Here is a 21,190-nt window from a genome sequence, read left to right on the forward strand (position 1 = left end):
AAATCTTGCCATTTGCAATGATGTGGATGGAACTAGAGGGTATTATGCTTAATGAAATAAGTCAATCGGAGAAAGGCAACTATATGGTATCCCTGATATGAGGAAGTGGAGATGCAACGTTGGGGTTTTGGGGGATTGGGAAAGAATAAATGAAACAAGATGGTATCAGGAAGAAGACAAACCATAAAAGACTCTTAATGTCACAAAACAAACTTAGGGTTGCTGGGTGGAGGGGGGAGAGAGAGGGTGGTGGGGTTATGGACATTGGGGAGAGTATGTTCTATGGTGAGTGCTGTGAAGTGTGTAAACCTGGCAATTCACAGACCTGTACCCCTGGGGATAATAGTACATTATATGTTAATAAATTTTTTTAAAAAAATTAAAAAGAATAAATAAAGCCTAGTTGTCTAAGTATCACTCCTCCAACTTTCTTTTGATGTCCATTTGTATGGTAAATGTTTCTCCATTCCCTCCTTTTCAATTTACAGATGTCTTTAGGTCTAAAATGAGTGTAGGCAGCATATATATGGGTCTTGTTTTTGTTTTCTTTGTTTTTTTTTTTATCCATTCAGACACCCTATGACTTTTGAAAGAGAGTTCAGTCCATTCACATTCAGAGTCATTATTGATAAGTATGTTTTTGTCGCCATTTTATTACTTCTTTTGTCACTTTTTTTCTGTATATTTTCTGTGTTCATTTATTTTCTTGTCACTTGTGGTCTTTTCTCCCTCTGCCCAAAGGGCCCCCTTTAATATTTCTTGCAGGGCTGATTTAGTGGTCACAGCCTCCTTTCTTTTTTTATTTGTCTGGAAAACTCTTTATCTCTCCTTCTATACTGAATGATAATATTGCTGTATAGAGTATTCTTGGCTGCATATATTTTTTCCCCATTCACCACAGTTTCTCTGGGGAGGTCTGTAGCTTAGATGGATCTTCCCTTTTAAGTTGGGTACTTCCACTGTCTTTCTACTGTTAGGACAATTTTGTGTAACACTATATTTTTATTACAATGTGTTTTGGTATTGGCTTACTTTTGTTGATTTTAATGGGAGTTTTTTTGTGCTTCTTAGATTTGGATGTCTGTCTCCTTCTCCAGAGTAGGAAAGCTTTTAGCTATCATTTCCTCAAATAAATTTTCTACCCTCTTTCCTCTCTCTTCTGGGATTTTTATGATATAAATGTTGTTTGATGATGTCACTGATTGTAAGTCTAATCTCATGTTCCACAATTCTTCTTTATCTCCTTTGTTTAGCTTCATCATTTTTCATTTTTTTCTCTTCAATAATACTCATTTTTCCTCTGCTTCTTCTATCCTTGTGTTCATTACAATCAGTCTGTTTCAAATCTGTTATTATGTTTTTCATTTCTGACTGATTATTTTTTTAACTCTTTTATCTTTACATCAAGAGCCTCTCTGAAGTCTTCTATTCTTTTATCAAATCCAGGGAGTATCCTTAAGATTTTTGCTCTAAATTCTCCATCAGGCATGTCCATATATGCTTTGATTAGATCTCTGCCTATGACCCTATCTTGTTTCATTTGGGATTAATTACTCCATTTTGGCATTTTGTCTAAGTCACTATCTTCTGTGTGTTAGAAATTCTGTTGTGTTCCCTATTCCTGAGAGTAATGACCTTATAAAGAAGAGGTCATATAGTGTCTAGGACTTGACACTTCAGGGAGTGTCTCTGGTGTGTGTTGTGTACACTCTGCTGCTGTGTTTTGGCTGCTCTATTCTTCAGGCCAGTCTTCTCTAAAGGCTTTTCTTGTCTGTATATGACATCATTTGGACCTTGGCCTGAATGTGATGAATTTTATCTAGGTTTATACTGGTCTACTTGATGAATGAGACATTATGTTTTTTCCACTAGAATTGGAGCTTTACAAAAATATATGTTTAGGAGACATAGTATGGATGACTAACTCCACTGGGAGTTAGTCAAGTTGGAACAAGAAAGGCAGTACTGGTAGAGTACATATTTGTGGGACTTGGAATAAGCAGGTTAGGCAGTCAGTGACAGTGTTGTGCATTGTGCATACACTAGTGCACGTGGTTCTGTGCTTATATGGAGGGTGGGGCAATGGCAACAGGCAGTTCCTTTCTCCCAGCAGGGGGGTTTCCTTGTTTGCTGCTTTCAGGAAATCACTTCCAGAAGAGCAAATAATCTCAGCTGCACATCCAAGTATTTTTTTTTTGGATCACTGTCTGTTCTTTTCATGCTGTCTGCTTCTGGGTTGTTTTCCTGCCTTCTCTCTAGGAGCATCTCAGTGCTTTCCAGACTCTAGGCCTGCCAAGTATGCTGAATTTTAAAACTTCAAACTTTTGGAACATGGTATGTGGGTGGGGGCCCACACTGGTCTTCTTGGAAGGCTCTTGCTGTTCTGGGACTGATGCAGGCTTATTCAAGGCATACAGCGTGGCACAAGCAAGCCAGGCAGTGTGTGTTGGACCAAGGTGCCCTTGACAGGTGGCTTCATGCCTATATGAAGGATCAAGGGAGGGCTATGGCATCCACTGGCTCTTTTTCCCCAAGAGACATCCTTGTCAATACCACCTCCCACAGACATGCTCCTAGAAGAGCAAGCAATCTCCCTCCTGCATGTCTTAGGTGCCTGCTGACCTTTAAAACTCCAGTCTCCAAGCCCTGTTTGTTTCAAAAGCTCATGATAATCAGCTGCTCTCATTTCTCCAGCCAATGACTTTGGGGTGAATTCTCCTTTTGCACTACCTTGTGTGCTCTACTCTCATATGCCTCTCTCTGTGACCAGGGTTCCTTCCTCTCTGCAGAATGCATGATCCATATCTCCCCTAAACTGTACCTCTGTACTTCTTGCCTTCTTCAGTGTGGTCTTTTCTCTCCCTCTATTTTTGGAATTTGTTCTGTCTATACTCAGGCTGATTTCTTAGGTATTCAGAATGATCCAATAATTATCTAGTTTTGTTCAAGGGACAAGAGGGGCCTTGGGTCCTCCTACTATGCTACCATCTTAGCTGTCCTCTTAGGTACCCTTTGTTATACTTTTCTGGCAAAATTTAAAAACACTCATTAACACAAAAGACACTGTATTACAATTACAACTTTACTTGTCTCATAATAACCTATTTTTAAAGTAGGAACATGTATTATTTCCAACTGCATTCATAATTTCTAAAATTGTCTCTTTACCAACTAGGCTACCAGTAAGCATTTATTCAATGAATAAATGTGTAGAAGACAATTCAGTCAAGAACATGTCCACCCTACATTTTAGTATTAAGAACTTAGTATATGACCAGGTTTAAAATTTAATCTATAATAAGAAGATAATAACCTTCTCAATGACTGAGGTTAAGGATCAGTTTGTGGTCTGGGACAGGTCACTATCTAGCCATGATTAGAAACAGACTATAGCCAAGGTTAACTTCAGATCTAGAGAAGGTTACATTCTCAGTCTACATCCAGGCTTAAGTTCAGTACAAGGCTTCATGTGTGACCAGTATTAAGGATGTCTGGCTAAACTAAAGACCTAAGATATGTACCCTGTTCTGAGATAAAAAATTAATACCTCACAGAGATAAATTAAGGTTGTGTGCCCTGGTTAATATTCTTATTTAAGTTCTCAAAGAGCAATAAAAAAAAAAAAAAGATCAAGCCAAGGGCCTGAAGCAGAGGTTCTACACGACCTTTTCCCCTTCAACTATGTGTTCCCACTCACCAGGTGCAGCAGCCAGTGGCCATCCAGTACTAGATTCTAGCACTCCATGGGCATGAACAGAGTAGGGACGGCTGGCGTTATTCTTGAACACCACAGTTAAGATATCACCAACCTCTCCTTTCAGAAGTGGACCTAATATATGCAAAAGAAGAGAAAGTCACATTAGTAGAGTAGTGGTAACAGGGATACTAAAGGCATTGAAGAAAAGGACATACATATGGGGCTCCCTAGAATTAGGTGTTTCAGTCATTAGAATTAAAATCACAATTGGTTCATTTTTATTTTTTTTAGTTCAGAAGCCCTTACACAGACAATGGCACCTACAGGATGAGGGTACTTCAATAAGAAGACTGTGCCTCTACTTATCTCTACTTTCCCAGACCAAATTTCTATCTATTATCTATTTTCTATTTTCTATTATCTATCTATCTATCTATCATCTTTCTCTATCTATCTATCATCACCTATCTATCATCTATGTAATTTCATCAGGATCTAGATAATTAGGACTCTATGGAATCACTATCAGTAAGGACTAAGAGTTTGGCACAGAGTAAACAAACAAACAAACAAACAAACACTGTTGGGTCCCTTCAAGGGCCAATAGCTTTCTTCTATGTGAGGGCAAGAATGAAGAAACTAACTGGCCCTTAATTAATAATTAAACTGGGGAGCAAGGATAATACTGATTCCCTGTACATCATTTTTCTTACTCTTTGATATTCTTAACTTCCCTTGCCTTTAGTATTTTTAAAACATGTATAACTGTCAGAGATCCCTAGGGATATTACTGGAAAAATATGGCTCATGTTGCATAGAATTCATAAATCTCTCCACTTTGATTGCTTATTTTTATGGCTGATTTTAAAATTATGACTACTGTTCCATTTACCATAAGGAGAAACTAATAGAAAGAAATAAAGAGGCCTTCCTGATATGACGTAGCCTTACTAGGAGCATCATAAACCTATAGATCCTAGGAGGAGCTAACTTACCTAATATTCCCAAGTGTTCCTCTGATCCAGTCCGTGGCCGAGGGATCTTGAATGTACCATCAGTGTATTCTCTGAATACAGCTTTCTTGTATCTGGAACCCAGGAGCCCATTCTGGTTACTCAGAAAGATGTGACCATAACTAGAGGAATCCAAAGAGTGGTATTAGCACCTGGCCTTGACCCCTTATTTTCAGGTATGAGAAAGCTAAGTCACACCCAACATCATATCACAGACAGAAGAAAGAGAAGACATATTCTTTCTAATGTCAGATTTCCCGCATTGGCTCTATAACTGCAATAAAGATACCAGATCTAAATACCTGTATATGTTTCCTTATTTATCATAATCTAGATTATAATCTGTAATATAATTTCTATGACAAGAACAATGGAAAAAGAATCAGAAGCTCTGGGTTTTAGCTCTCATCTCCGTTGGATGTCTCAGTTGGAATTATTTTGACAAACAGACAAGTTATAGGATGGAAGGAGAGCATTAACTGCTGCTGCTGCTGGAGAGCAAGGAATAGGAAGAGTTAAGGAGTAAATGGAATTTTACAGATTCCCCCTTATGGGATGCTTTCCTGTTTACAAATAACCGTACTTTTTTAATCATTTGAGATTTCCAGTAGAATAATGAGATAGGTAGAAGTAGAACCAGTAGTCCAGAAGTGACAGAACTTATCTTCATTGATACCATCAGATAGAAAGGGAGCTAGAACTTGGATACAACTCTGCTGCTTCTTCCTTATTTCCTTCTAATCAAGTTCTTTCACTTTTTTTATTATTAATTTTTTATTTTTTATAAACATATATTTTTATCCCCAGGGGTACAGGTCTGTGAATCACCAGGTTTCACTTTATTGATTTATTGATTTATTTAAATTCAATTAGCCAACATATTGCACATCCTTAGTTTCAGAGGTAGAGTTCAATAATTCATCATATACCACATCACTTTAAAGATATGCAAACTAAGTACCAGGTAAGAAAAGTCACTTTCTCTATGTTTCAGAACAAGTTAGCAAGAAGATTTTATTTGTTTATTTATTTTATTCTATTTTGTTAACATGTAATGTATTATTTGCTTCAGGGGGTACAGGTCTGTGAATCATCAGTCTTACACAATTCACAGCACTCACCATAGCACATACCCTCCCTGATTCCACAACCCAACCACCTTATCACTCCCACCCCACACCCCAGTAATCCTTAGTTTGTTTCCTGAGATTAAGGGTCTCTTATGGTTTTTCTCCCTCCCTGGTCCCATCCTGTTTCACTTTTTTCCCCTCCCTTCCCCCCACTACCCTCAACACTTTAACAAACAGCAACTGACAAAGAAGACAGGAATTGCTAAAGAGTTGTGAGGGCACCAAAAATAATTATAGTGGAAATTGCTAAACTATACTTCAGTTTCTGTTCTCCTCTCCTTCCTTTTTAGCAGTAGAATCACCTAGATTTTAGCTGAATTCATGACCAGTTAACCATGGATGACAGATTGCATTTTCCAGGCTTTATTTTTTAGTACAGTTGACATACAAAGTTGCATTAGCTTCATATGTACAACACAATGATTGGATAAATATATACATTAGCGCCATATTCACAACTATAGCTACCATTTGCCTCAGTACATCTCTATTACAAAATCATTGGCTAAATTACTTATGATGTGCCTTTATTCTGTGACTTATTTATTGCATTACTGGAAGCTTGTATATCCTACTCCACTTCATTTATTTTTCCCAATCCTCCAACCTCTCCAAGTCCCAGACTTTCTTGCAGCTAGGTATGGCCACATTAGTAAGTTCAGAATAATGGATTTTGAAAGAAAGTGATGTATACAACTTTTAGGTCATTACCTTACAGATACTGCTGCTTGCCCTGGACTGCTTTCACCCTTGTATGATTGCTGGAAAGGACTATAAGTAATATAGACATCTTTGTTTCAGAGAAAAAAGAAAGTATTATGGGTGACTAGTTTACCTACTGGCCATGGGCTGCTTATATTTATACTATTAAGAAATAAAATTCTACTCACACTACTCTATGTTGGAATTTTTCTGCTGTGCATCTTCGCTGTACCTTAGTGACATTTTGTCAAGTGACAGGTAAGCTTGGGGTGTTCAGTCCTTTGAGTAAGACCTCTATAATATTTAAATTATGTTGTAGGCACTATAAGAAACTAAAGGAAAAGAGTAAAAGATCAAGAGCAGGAAGATATGGGCAAAGTCTTTTACTTCAGACCCATCGGTATAGTACTATAGAAGAAGCACTGAGTTCCAGCTTATCAACATCTTAGTACATGTTCCAGATTTGCTGGTATCTTATTAGGTTACTTTAGATAACTGTTTCCTTTTCTTGGTACTTCAGTATCTTCTTTATCTGTAAAATGGTCCAGAGTCTCTAAAAGTGTGATCTCTTATTTTCTGAAACCTTACCTTTCCTCCTCAGACTGATTGTGCCATTCCAGTTCCCAGCTCCTGTCAGGACAATAGTCCCACTCCACCTCTTCTGCCATGATGTAGTAGATTCTTGCAGCCTGGTACCGTTGGTGATCATTAGTTTGATGAACAGGACACTGGGAGACATTATAGACTGCTTTCATCCCCGATTCTCTATGGCTGCCTGCCTGGCAATAAATTTCAAACATCCCTAAGGAAGAAACAGAGGGAAAAACCTGAATGTGAATATACCTGTGTAGTCCCTGGGGGATTTTCTGCCTCTTTCTAGGCATACGGTAGAGTGCGGGTAGTTTTATTAAAAATATATCTTCCCTGTGATCCTGCAATTGAATTACTGGCTATTTACCCCAAAGATACAGATGTAGTGAAAAGAAGGGCCATCTGTACTCCAATGTTCATAGCATCAATGGCCCCAGTCGCCAAACTGTGGAAAAAACCAAGATGCCCTTCAATGGACAAATGGATAAAGAAGATGTGGTCCATATATACTATGGAGTACTATGCCTCCATCATAAAAGATGAATACCCAACTTTTGTATCAACATGGATGGGACTGGACGAGATTTTTCTGAGTCAGGCAGAGAGAGTGAGTTAACATAGGGTTTGCTTATTTGTGGAGCATAAGGAATAACACAGAGGACATGGGGAGATGGAAAGGAGAAGGGAATTTGGGGAAATTGGAGGGAGAGTTGAACCATGAGAGGCTGTGGGCTCTGACGAACTAACTGAAGGGGGTGGGAGGTTGGGTGAGCCTAGAGGTGGGTATTGTGGAGGGCACGTATTGCACAGAGCACTGGGTGTGGTGCATAAACAAAGAATTCTGGAGCACTGAAAAGAAATTTAAAAACAAATATTTTTTTTGTGGAAAGAACCAAGATGCCCTTCAACGGACAAATGGATAAGGAAGATGTGGTCCATATACACTATGGAGTATTATGCCTCCATCAGAAAGGACAAAGACCCAACTTTTGTAGCAACATGGATGGTACTGGAAGGGATTATGCTGAGTGAAGTAAGTCAAGCAGAGAAAGTCAATTATCATATGATTTCACTTATTTGTGGAGCATAACAAATAGCATGGAGGACATGGGGAGATAGAGAGGAGAAGGGAGTTGGGGGAAATTGGAAGGGGAGGTGAACCATGAGAGAATATGGACTCTGAAAAACAATCTGAGGGTTTTGAAGGGGCAGGGGGTGGGAGGTTGGGGTACCAGGTGGTGGGTATTATGGAGGGCACGGATTGCATGGAGCACTGGGTGTGGTGCAAAAATAATGAATACTGTTATGCTGAAAATAAAAAATAAATTTTTAAAAAAAGTAAAAAAATAAAAGGGTGTAGGTAGTTTCAGATAAGTTTCTTCTATGCTTTGGATAAAAGAATATTATAACATTATGGAGAGCAGTGAGCACAGATGTTAACACCTCTGGCTCCAATGCTGCACTCCTTAGGTTTAAAATTAAACTCTGCCACAAGGATGGCTTTCTCAGGCTTATCACTGGAAGTTCCATATCCCTGTGGAAATTGCTCAGTTCTGAGCAAACTGGGATAGTTGGTCACCCAACCCTGACACTTGTTAGCTATTTAATCTTGAAGTAATTTTTAAGCCTCTGTATGTTTCAGTTCCCTCATGGTACAATGGGGATCAACTATTTTACTTATCTCACTGGGTTGTTTTAGAATGAAATAAAATAATATGCATATGTTACTTAGCGTATTGCATAGTAAAAGTTAATATATGAAGCTATTAATAAGTAAATAAACCTACAATAATTATTATTCAAAAATATTCATTGGCCCATTAAAAACAAAAACAAAACAAAACAACAAAACCTTCTTGACTACTGGGATGCTTATATCAGAGGACTTCCCCCTCACCCGGGTGTGCCAATATTCATTGTTTATGTACCACACCCAGTGCTCCATGCAATATGTGCCCTCCTTAATACCCACCACCAGGCTTACCCATCCCCCAACCCCTTCCCCTCTAAAAACCTGTTTCTCAGAGGTTTGTGATCATCAGCTGTCATAGTTCTCTCATAGTTCATCTTCCCCTTCCAAATTCCTCCAATTCACTTTCCCTTTCCTTTTCCTACTGTCTGCCATGTTATTCCTTATGTTCCAAAAGCAAGTGAAACCATGTGATAATTTACTTTCTCTGCTTGATTTATTTCACTCAGCATAATCTCCTCCAGTCCCATCCATGTTGATGCAAAAGTTGGGCATTCATCCTTTCTGATGGCTGATATAATATTCTATTATATGAGAGGGCTTTGGAATAACTTTCCCTCAGTTTTTACAATAAAATATTTGGATATATGTTTTAAAAATCACTGTTGTAGAGCTGCCTAGAGCTGATATCAAGCCCTGGGTTTTTATGTCAAGGACATTAAGGCTCACAGAGTGTTGATCAGGAGAACCTGACTTTCTTAGAACATTTATTTTCATCATTCCTTCATTTTCTGCCCACTGCCTATCCCATCACTACAAACTTATTTCCCCTGGCTTTTAAAGGCCTCCATGAGCTAGCTCCAAACTATGGCTCAGTCCCAAATTCAACCAGTGATCCAACTAAATTTGTTCCTGAATTCCCTTATCACATATCTCATTTCTATCTTGGAATTTTCACTCATGTTTTTGCTCCCTTTCTGAAATGCACCTGCCCATCATTCCCACAAATACTTATAAGACCTCACTCATTCTCCAAGATCAAATTCATGTTTCCTCTCTTCCAGAAACCTCTCCATGGCTATTCTGGCTCACACCAACCTCTTCATTCTTGGCCTCTTTACTCGACACTCTTTACATCTAAACCACATGATTAAACACTAAGTGCTCCTTTCTTCACAAAACGGTTTTTTTTTTCCACTAGTTTATAGACTTCTTGAAAGAATCTACTCTTTCTTTCCACAACTACTTCCACTCTTCTATTTATCCTACCCTTCCACATCTATTCCATCAGTAAATACTATTGGCTTTTCCTCCCAAATTATCCTTCCATTTTCACTGTCTCCCCTAGTCAAAACCACCATTGTCTCTCACATGGAAACTTCAACAGCCTCCCAACTTTCTTCTCTGCTTCTTCCCCTTCTCTCTTCAACCATTCCTCACACAGGATTCGAGGCCCTCTTGAACAAATATGATCCAGAGCACATTGCTCCCTTGTTTCAAATACTTCATTCATACTCAGAATGCAAACCAAGCTCCTAACTACGGTCTATAAGACACCACATAATATGAATCTCACCAACCTATTTCATGTTAATCTTTTTCTTAGCTTACTACAATACAACCCTACTGATCTTTCACTCTCACCCTTGAAAGGCCATTCTTTTTTCCACCTTTGGACATTGGCATGTCCTTGTCCCTCTGTTTTAAATATTCTTCTTAGAAATCTTTATATCACTCCTTCCTCTTCATTATTTAGGTCTCAGTGTAAATATCACATTCTTCGAGAGGCCTTCCATGAACATCTTCTCTAAAGTAATGCCCTATAATTTTATCACAACACTATATTTTATTAACTTAATGATATATATCACAATCTAAAATTATCTTATTGCTTTATGTATGTGTTTTGACGTTTATTGTGGATCTTCCCAGAGAGTAAGAATCATTCTGTTTTTTCATCCTTCTTCCCCAGTCTTAACACATAGAAGGTGTGCAATAAATATGCTTTGAGTGAATGCATGTGTGTGCAAATGAGTGGTTGCATATGTGGCCCAAAACTCGAGCTCAGTGATTGGTATGGAGAAGAAAGCCCAATGAAAGCTGTCGGGGATGAGAACAAAAAGAAGACATTCTGGGAAGTTGTGAGCCTTTGGAATAGCTAGCACATCCTCTAAATTTTCTCATATGAACATTATTATCCAAGCTACTCTTTAAATATTCTTCTGTTTTTGGAATCTGTGTTTCCTCCTAACTTTTTGACAAATTCTTTTTCTGTTTCCTTATTTTGGCTTCTCTTCTCCCTTTTACCTCCTAAATATTGATTTCTGCTTTAAGTTTTCTTTCCTATAACATCACGTCTTGTGGACTCGAACTATGAGAACACTCAAAACCACTAGCCTGGACTTCTTCTCCAACCTCTACATTTCTACCCATAACTACCAACTGTGAAAGCCACACCACCTGAACCTCACCAGGAAGTTAAAAGTTGGCATGCCCTAAAATGAATACTTGCTACCCAAACCTTACTATCCTTCCCTGTTTCTGTACTTGCTCATTTGGTTAATGGTTGCCACTATATACATAGTATGCAAGCTGGAAACTTCAGGCATCTTTTTCTTGCTCAGCCTCTCATCAAAGTTACATAATTTCTTTCTCAAATATTCCTTAACTCTACCCCTTCTGTCCATCCTTATTGTTTCCACCCATTGGCAGGCTCTCATCAGATCTTGAAACAGCTTCCTAGTTTTCTCCTCTTAAGACTTATTTCTCATTATTCCTCCACAGGGCTGCTGTTAGCATTTTGCTTGGGATTATTCTTTACTGTTTATGAGTGCCTTAAATATTGATGAAAGTTTTATCATTTCTGAATCCCACTATCTAAATAATAGTATCATCTCCTCCATACCCCAATAACTGTGACAACTAAAAGTATCTTCACACATTTCCAAACAACTTTTAGCATACCACCTTGAGTTGAGGGTCACTTAATAAAATACGTTTGTATAACTTCTTCAAGAAGATGCTGATTCCAAGTCTGTCTATAAGCTTCCTACTAACTATAATATTGCTATCTTCTTTGGGCAGATGCTGCTTCCAAATCACTGCCTACAATAACATTTCTTCACCACCCATCCCCTATCTGTGTCTGATGACAGTTTACTCCCTCAAATGATCAGTATGAGTGCCTGATTCTCTAGGAAAGCTTTACTACACAAGTCAAGCAGAGTTTGTTATAGTTTTGTGTGTGTTACTATAGCTCCTGGAAAGATCATATCATATCCCTTTCACACTAACTGTGAGGTGCCTAGTTAATCCTCACATCCTTAGTATCTAGATCAATAAGTGGAAGAAAATGGATATTTATTATGTTTTGTGAAAATGTTATTGTAAAATAAAGGAAAAACAAAAAAATAGGAATAAAAAGGAAGGAAAAACAGAGGAAGACAGAGGAGGAAAGAAAAGATACAGAGTGAAGCAAAAGAAAAAATAAAACAGGGGAAAGGGAAAAAATTAAAAAGAGAGAAATAGAGACAAAGAAAGAAATAAAGAGGGAAATGGAGAAAAAGGAAAGCCAAAAAAGAGGGAAAAATCAAAGGAAGAAATAAAAGGGGAAAAAGAAGAAAAGTGAGGGGAAGGAAGGAAAAGAGAAAAAGAAAAGAAGGAAGACTAGAAAGAAGATGGAAGACTGGAAGAAGAAAATGAAAATGAAGAAAAGACAAAAAGTAAGATGGAGATAAAATAGAAGGAAGGAAGGAAATAATGATCAGAAATAAGAAATGAGAGGAAAAAAGAGATAAGAAAAAGAAAAGATTATGAGAGAGGAAGAGGAAAAAATGAGAGAGGGGAGGAAAAAGGAGCAGTGAAAGAAAAAATTTTAAAGGGTGTGGGGAAGAGGGGAATAATGCATAAAGAAAGCTCCAATAGTGAAAGAAAGGAAAGGTCTTTTATCAATCTTGGATTTCAACTCTTAGACTGTAGGGTCATTTCTGAATATCTCCTTCTATTCTGTAGGTTGCCTCTTTGTTTTGTTGACTTGTTTCCTTTGCTGTGGAGAAGATTTTTGATCTTGACAAAGTCCCCAAAGTTCATTTTCACTTTTGTTTCCTTAGCCTTTGGAGACATGTCTTGAAAGAAGTTTCTATGGCCAATGTCGAAGAAGTTAGTGCCTATGTTTTCCTCCAGGATTTTGATGGATTCCTGCCACACATTGAGGTCATTCATTCATTTAGAATTTATCCTTGTGTATGGTGTAAGAGAATGACCAAGTTTGATTGTTCTCTACATAGCTGTCCAATTTTCACAGCATCATTTTTTGAAGAAACTGTCTTTTTTCCACTGGATATTTTTTATTGCTTTGTCAAAAATTATTTGAGCATAGAGTTGACGACTCATATCTGAGCTCTCTACTCCGATCCATTGGTCTTTGTGTCTGTTTCTGTGCCAGTACCATGCTGTCTTGGTGATCACAGTTTGTAATCAAGCTTGAAATCAGGCAACGTGATGCCCCCAGAACTGTTTTTCTTTTCCAAAATTTACTTGGTGTTTTGGGGTCTTTTCACAATTGACACTATAGACAAAGGGCTGAAATCCAAGATCTATAAAGAACTTCTCAAACCCAACACCCAGACACCAGATAATCATGTCAAAAAATGGGCAGAAGACATGAACATGTGCCTTCCTCTCCAAAGAAGACATACACATGTCTAACAGACACATGAAAAATGGTAAATCATCATTAGCCATCAGGAAAATTAAAATCAAACCACATTGAGATACTACCTTGCACCAGATAGAATGACAAAGTTTGTTTCCAAGGCAGGAAACAACAAATGTTGGAGAAGATGTGGAGCTCGGGGATCCCTCTTACACTTTGATGCTAATGAAAGTTGGTGCAGCCTCTTTGGAAAACATTGCAGAGGTTCCTCAAAATATTTTTTAAAAAAGCTACCCAATGACCCTGCAATAGCACTACTGGGTATTTATACCAAAGATACAGATGTAATGAAAAGAAAGGCCACCTTATACCAATTAGAATGGCCAAAATTAACAAGACACTAAACAACATACGTTGGAGAGGATGTGGAGAAAGGGGAACTCTCTTACAATGTTGGTGGGAATGCAAATTGTTGCAGACACTTTGGAAAACTTAAAAGAGATGAACATTTTTTCATGTGTCTGATAGCCATTTGTATGTCTTCATTGGAGAAGTGTCTGTCCATATCTTCTGCCCATTTTTTGATATGATTATTTGTTTTGTGTGTGTTGAGATTGAGGAGTTCTTTATAGATCCTGGATATCAACATTTTGTCTGTACTGTCATTTGAAAATATCTTCTCCCATTCCGTGGGTTGCCTCTTTATTTTATTGACTGTTTCCTTTGCTGTGCAGAAGGTTTTGATTTTGATGAAGTCCCAGAAGTTTATTTTGGTTTTGTTTCCTTTGCCTTTGGAGACATATCTTGAAAGAAGTTGCTGTGGCTGATATCGAAGAGATTACTGCTTATGTTCTCCTCTAGGATTCTGATGAACTCCTGTCTCACGTTGAGGTCTTTTATCCAATTTGAGTTTATCTTTGTGTATGGTGTAAGAGAATGGTCGAGTTTCATTCTTCTACATATAGCTCTCAAGTTTTCCCAGCACCATTTATTGAAGAGACTGTCTTTTTTCCACTGTATATCTTTTCCTGTTTTGTCAAAGATTATTTGACCATAGAGTTGAGGGTCCATATCTGGGCTCTCTACTATGTTCCACTGGTCTATGTGTCTGTTTCTATGCCAGTACCATGCTGTCTTGGTAATCACAGCTTTTAGTAAAGCTTGAAATCAGGTAACGTGATGCCCCTGTTTTATTTTATTTTTTCAGCATTTCCTTAGCGATTCAGGGTCTCTTCTGATTCCATACAAATTTTTGGATTATTTGCTCCAGCTCTTTGAAGAATTCTGGTGGAATTTTGATTGGAATGGCATTAAAAGTATAGATTACTCTAGGCAGTATAGACATTTTAACAATGTTTATTCTTCTGATCCAAGAGCATGGAATGGTCTTCCATCTTTTTGTGTCTTTTTCAATTTCTTTCATGAGTGTTCTGTAGTTCCTCGAATACAGATCCTTTACCCCTTTGGTTAGGTTTATTCCCAGGTAACTTATGGTTCTTGGTGCTCTAGTAAATGGAATTAATTCTCTAATTTCCCTTTCTGTATTTTCATTGTTAGTGTATAAGAAAGTCACTGATTTCTGTACATTGACTTTGTATCCTGCCACGTTACTGAATTGCTGTATGAGTTATAGTAGTTTGTGGGTGAAGTCTTTTGGGTTTTCCATATAAAGAATCATGTCATCTGCGAATAGAGAGAGTTTGACTTCTTTATTGCCAGTTTGGATACCTTTTATTTCTCTTTGTTGTATGATTGCTGTTGCTAGGACTTCTAATACTATGGTGAACAAGAGAGTGGGAATCCTTGTCGTGTTTCTGATCTCAAAGGGAACGCGGCAAGCTTTTTCCCATTGAGGATATTTGCTGTGGGTCTTTCATAGATAGATTTGATGAAGTTCAGGAATATTCCCTCTATCCCTATACTTTGAAACGTTTTAATCAGTAACAGATGCTGGATTTTGTCAAATGCTTTTTCTGCATCAATTGAGAGGACCATGTGGTTCTTCTCTCTTCTCTTATTAATTTGTTCTATCACATTGATTGATTTGCGAATGTTGAACCATCCTTGTAGCCCAGGAATGAATCCCACTTGGTCATGGTGGATAATATTTTTAATGTGCTGTTGGATCCTGTTTGCTAGGATCTTGTTGAGAATCTTTGCATCCATATTCATCAGTGTTATTGGTCTTTTTGGTAGGATCTTTGTTCATCATCACTAGCCATCAGGGAGATTCAAATTAAAACCACATTGAGATATCACCTTACACCAGTTAGAAGGGCCAAAATTCGCAAGACAGGAAACAACATGTGTTGGAAGGGATGTGGAGAAAGGGGAACCCTCTTGCACTTTTGGTGGGAATGCAAGTTGGTGCAGCCTCTTTGGAGAACAGTGTGGATATTCCTCAAGAAAATAAAATTAGAACTTCCCTATGACCCTGCAATTGCACTCCTGGGTATTTACTTCAAAGATACAGATGTAGTGAAAAGAAGTGCCATCTGTACCCCAATGTTTATAGCAGCAATCGCCACGGTTGCCAAACCGTTGAAAGAACCAAGATGGCCTTCAACAGACGAATGCATAAGGAAGATATGGTCCATATACACTATGGAGCATTATACCTCCATCAGAAAGGATGAATACCCAACTTTTGTATCCACATGGATGGGACTGGAGGAGGTTATGCTGAGTGAAATAAGTCAAGCAGAGAGAGCCAATTATCATATGGTTTCACTTATTTGTGGAGCATAACAAATAGCATGGTGTACATGGGGAGTTAGGAGAAGGGAGTTGGGGGAAATTGGAAGGGGAGGTGAACCATGAGAGACTATGGACTCTCTTCAACAATCTGAGGGGTTTTAAGTGGTGGGGTTGGTGGGATATTGGGGGAACCAGGTGGTGGGTGTGGATGGCAGTGGGTATGTATGGTGGTGGGATTGCATGGAGTACTGGGTGTGGTACAAAAACAATGGATACTGTTATGCTGAAAATAAATAAAAAATAAATAAATAAAAAATTTTAAAATTTAAAATAGAGCTACCCTATGACCTGGCAATTGTACTACTGGGTATTTACCCCTAAAGATACAGATGAAGTGAAAAGAAGGGCTATATGTACCCCTATGTTCATAGCAACAACGTCCACAATAGCCAAAGTGTGGAAAGAGCCAAGATGCCCTTCAACAGGTGAATAGATAAAGAAAATGTTGTCCAGATATACAATGGAATATTACTCAGCCATCAGAAAGAATGAATACCTAACTTTTGCATCAATAAGGATGGGACTGGAGGAGATTATTCTAAGTGAAATAGGCCAAGCAAAGAACATCATTTATCATATGGTTTCACTTACTTGTGGAACATAATAAATAATGTGGAGGACATTAGGAGAATAAAAGGAAAGTGAATTGGGGGAAATCAGAGGGGGAGAAAAACCATAAGAGACAGTGAACTCTGAGAAACAAACTGAGGGTTTTAGAAGGGAGGGGGATGGGGGGATGGGTGAGCCTGGTGGTGGGCATGTATTGCATAGAGCACTGGGTGTGGTGCATAAACAATGAATCTTGGAACACTGCATCAAAAACCAGTGATTATTTTGTGGTAACTAACATAACACAATATTAAAAAAAAAAAAAAGAAAGGAAATAGATGCTGAAGGACTAGGGCAATTATAAATATTTTTTTTTCTCTTTGGTGTTGAGAACTCTAACATGAATTTGATGGAAAATAAGACATTACAAGCCCTAGCTTTGTATCTGCGAATTTTACTATTAAAATTCTAGTGTCATTAGTTCTATTGGAAGACCTGAGGTACCTAAGATAATATTTTTAAATACAATCGTTCATTTCTATTAAGTGTAATATAAACTTACTAAAATTTAAAACAAAGCAAAAGGAGGATAAAAAGCCACCAATAAACCCAATAAACCCACAGGACTCAAACATTCTTGACACTTTGCTGCATTCTTTTCTGGTCATTTTTGTTTCCAATTTTTTAAACATAACTGTAAGCATCCAGTACACAAAGTGCTGAATACTCCTGGTAAGGTTTTTAAGTCATCTGCAAAGCTGCTTAATTACATATGTGTATTTACCCAAATAACTTTTACATGGTAAAATGTTAGACATAGATGGAATCTAAAGAAACACTCTACTCAGGGGTAGGGGGCAAGATGGAGGAGAAGGAGGAGGCACTGTTTCAACTGGTCCCCTAAAGTGAGCGGATTATCTACCAAAGAACTCTGATCACCCATGAAATTAGCCTGAGATTAGAATTATACATTTCTGGAACTCTATGGGGAGAGAAGACACCAGCGGACAGGTTAAAGCAGAGTGGGAACATTGGACTGATATTGGAAGATAAACAAAAGGGGGATGGAACTACCAGAAGCGACCCATTGGAAAGTAATACCCCAATATGAGAGTGCCGTGTGATTGGGGACCAGCATTAACTCGGAGTCTGGTTAAAAGCACTCAAAAAAAGAGCAAAATATCTTAAGGGGAAATTGGTGGCATTGGGCAGTTAGGGACAGGGGCTTAAGCCCACGGGCCCAGGACAGCCACCACTGGCACTGTGCCAGAGAGAGTGCCATGAAGGAGCCAGGCCTTGGTCCCTGAGCCACAAGCACTGAGAGCATCTGGGTGACAGCACACGTGAGAGAGTCTAGTGTGGATGCCAGCTGGTGCTCTCTAGAACCACAGCCTTTTGCACTTTGCACACATGCTGTGCAACAGGGGTCTGAGTTGCTCCACACCCTCCCCTGAGAGAAGTCCATGCAGGCACTAGCTGGTGCTCTCTAGGGCCAGCGAGAGTCTGAACACTCCAAGCCCAGGCCAGGGTGAAAACCTCAGCATGCTGTCTTTGGTTGGGAACTCTCTGGTGGTCTGGACCTGCCCAGACAGCCACAGAAGAGGCAGCCGCTGGAAGCCAGCTCCCTGGACTAGTACTTCTTGTGGTTTTGGTAGTACTAGGGTATAAGTGGGAGCTCCTGAGACCCCTGAGACTGTGGTTGGGGTCATGCTTTGCTGGTGGGAGGTGGCAGAGGGGGAGTTTATGTGCTCTGGAGCACCTAGAGGAAAACAGTCTGAGGCTTCTTTCTGAGATGGAGGTCCAGGTGCAGTTTGCTTTCCTCTTAACCTCAGAAGAACCACCAAAAGCACCAAGGGGAGGAAAAAGAAAAAAAAAAAAAAACACCCCTCCAGAGGGGGGAGACAAGATGGCAGGGAAGTAGGAGGAGGCGCCCTTTCAACCTGTACCCTAAAGTGAGCTGATTACCCTCCAAAGAACTCTGATCACCCACAAAATCAGCCTGAGATCAGAATTATACGCGTCTGGATCTCTACCGGAGCAGAAGACGCCAGTGGACAGGTAAAGCGGAGTGGGATAGTAGGACTGATATCAGAAGATAAACAAAAGGGGGAGGGAGCCAACAGAGGCGACCCACTGGAAAGTAATATCCCAATATGAGAGTGCCCTGCATCTGGGGACCAGCATTAACTCTGGAGTCTGGTAGAAAGCACTCAAAAAGAGCAAAGGATCAGCGGGGGGAAATTGCAGGAATCGGGGTGTTAGGGTCAGGGGCTTAAGTCCCCAGACCCAGGACAGCCACCTCTGGCGCAGAGCCCAAGAGAGTGCGGCAGAGAAACCAGGTCTTGGTCCCTGAACCACCAGCATGCCTGAGAGCACGTGGCGCCGGGCTCCAGTGAGGGCCTGGGAGCCTCCTCAGCCAACAGAAGCATTTAATTTAGTCTAGTTTATTCCTTTTTTTAATTTTTATTTTCTAATATTCATATAGAGTTAAACTTCAAGGTAATCCCCTTTCCCCAATCAATGCCACCCCTATAGGTAAACCAAATCCTAATCCCCCTTTATCTTAGGAAAGTTGAGTCCATTAACAAAGATATCAAGATACATCCAAGAAGAATCAAAACAACCTTCCTCACCCACACTGAGAATTTAAACTACTCTACCATCTTTTTCTTCCACCAGTATTTCTGTGTTTTTGTATTTGTCCTGATAGTATATCAATCTTACACTCGGGGTTCTTTTTGATGAGGTTCTTCCTATATTTGCATATATATAATTTTTTCTCTTGTTATATACTTTTATCAGTCCTTTTGTTTACCTGGTTTTGTTTATATACTTTATAAATCTTACCTTAGGGCCCATTTGGGCTCAACCATCTCTTTTTATCTCAACTTTCGTTCCTGTCTCTCTCCCTCTCTCTTTTTTTCTGTTCCTTTTCTTTTTCTTCTCATTTGGGTGGGGAACCCTGGTTGCTCAGAAGTGTTCCAGGGTGCACCTTGACTGCACCACAGCTACACCCGTTCAGCCATCTCTCACCTAAATGACTAGGAGGAGGAATGCCCAACAGAAGAAAAATACAGAGATGGACCTTCTGCAACAGAGTTAACAGCTATCAACATAGACAATATGTCATAAAGAGAATTCAGGCTAACAATAGCTAGGTTGGAGAAAGCCATGAGTGACAAAACGGAATTGATTAGGGCTGAACTGAAAACGACCAGAGATCATGTTTTCAATATTAGGGAAGAGCTGAAAGCTACCAGGGATGAGCTTCACAATGCTCTCAATTAGTTCCAATCTAATCTAAATTCCCTCAATGCTAGAGTAACTGAGACAGAAGATAGAAGTAGTGATCTGGAGGACAAACAGATAGAAAGAAAGGATCAGGAGGAATCCTGGAGCAAACAGCTTAGAAGCCACGAAAACAGATTCAGGGAAATAAATAATGCCATGAAATGTTCCAACATCAGAATTATTGGAATCCCTGAAGGGGAGGAGAAAGAAAGAGTCTAGAAGATAGAGTGGAACAAGTTCTTCATGAAAATTTTCCGAATCTCGTGAATGGAACCAGTGTTCATGTACTAGAGGCCGAAAGGATTCCCCCCAAGATTACAGATTCTCAAAAGTCCTCGAGGCACCTAATAGTAAGAATGAAGAATTATGATTGTAGGCAGAACCTCTTGAAAGCAGCTAGGACAAAGAAGATCCTTATGTACAGAGGAAAGCCCATGAGAATAACGTCAGACCTGTCCACAGAGATCTGGCAAGCCAGAAAGGGCTGGCAAGATATATTCAGGGCACTGAATGAGAAGAACATGCAGCCAAGAATACTTTATCCAGCAAGACTGACATTCAAAATGGATGGAGAGATAAAGAGTTTCCAAGACTGGCAAGGCTTAAAAGACTATGCATCCACCAAGTCTATACTGCAGGAAATATTAAGGGAGGTTCTATAAAAGAGGAAAAAGCCCAAGAATAGCATTGAACAGAAATATAGAGACAATCTACAGAAAAACTTCAAAGGTAACACTATGTCAATAAAAACGTATCTATCAATAATCACCCTCAATGTGAATGGCCTAAATGCGCCCATAAAATGGAACAGGGTTGCAGACTGGATAAAACAACAGGACCCATCCATATGTTGTGTACAAGAGACCAATTTTTAACCTAAAGATACACCCAGATTGAAAGTGAAGGGATGGAGAATCATCTTTCATGCCAATGGGCCTCAAAAGAAGGCTGAGGTAGCGATTCTCATATCAAATACATTAGATTTTAAAGACTGTAGTCAGAGATACTGAAGGACACTACATCATTCTTAAAGGGACTATCCACCAAGATGATCTAACAATTGTAAATATCTATGCCCCCAATATGGGAGCAGCCAATTACATAAGAAAACTGTAA

General features: G+C 39.1%; 1 protein-coding gene across 1 annotated transcript in view; it reads right to left on the reverse strand.

Annotated features, from left to right (window-relative positions):
• The window catches only part of HEPH (hephaestin), a 133,643-nt gene that overhangs the window by 46,903 nt on the left and 65,550 nt on the right, over positions 1 to 21,190 (reverse strand). The window contains exons 5-7 of the mRNA XM_059385240.1: positions 7,131 to 7,344; positions 4,693 to 4,832; positions 3,698 to 3,829 (exon numbers count right to left, since the gene is read on the reverse strand). Coding sequence (XP_059241223.1) covers positions 3,698 to 3,829; positions 4,693 to 4,832; positions 7,131 to 7,344 — 486 coding nt within the window. The remainder of the gene's footprint in view (positions 1 to 3,697; positions 3,830 to 4,692; positions 4,833 to 7,130; positions 7,345 to 21,190) is intronic.

The sequence above is a fragment of the Mustela nigripes genome, chromosome X, assembly GCF_022355385.1.
Source record: "Mustela nigripes isolate SB6536 chromosome X, MUSNIG.SB6536, whole genome shotgun sequence".
Taxonomy (NCBI): Eukaryota; Metazoa; Chordata; class Mammalia; order Carnivora; family Mustelidae; genus Mustela; species Mustela nigripes.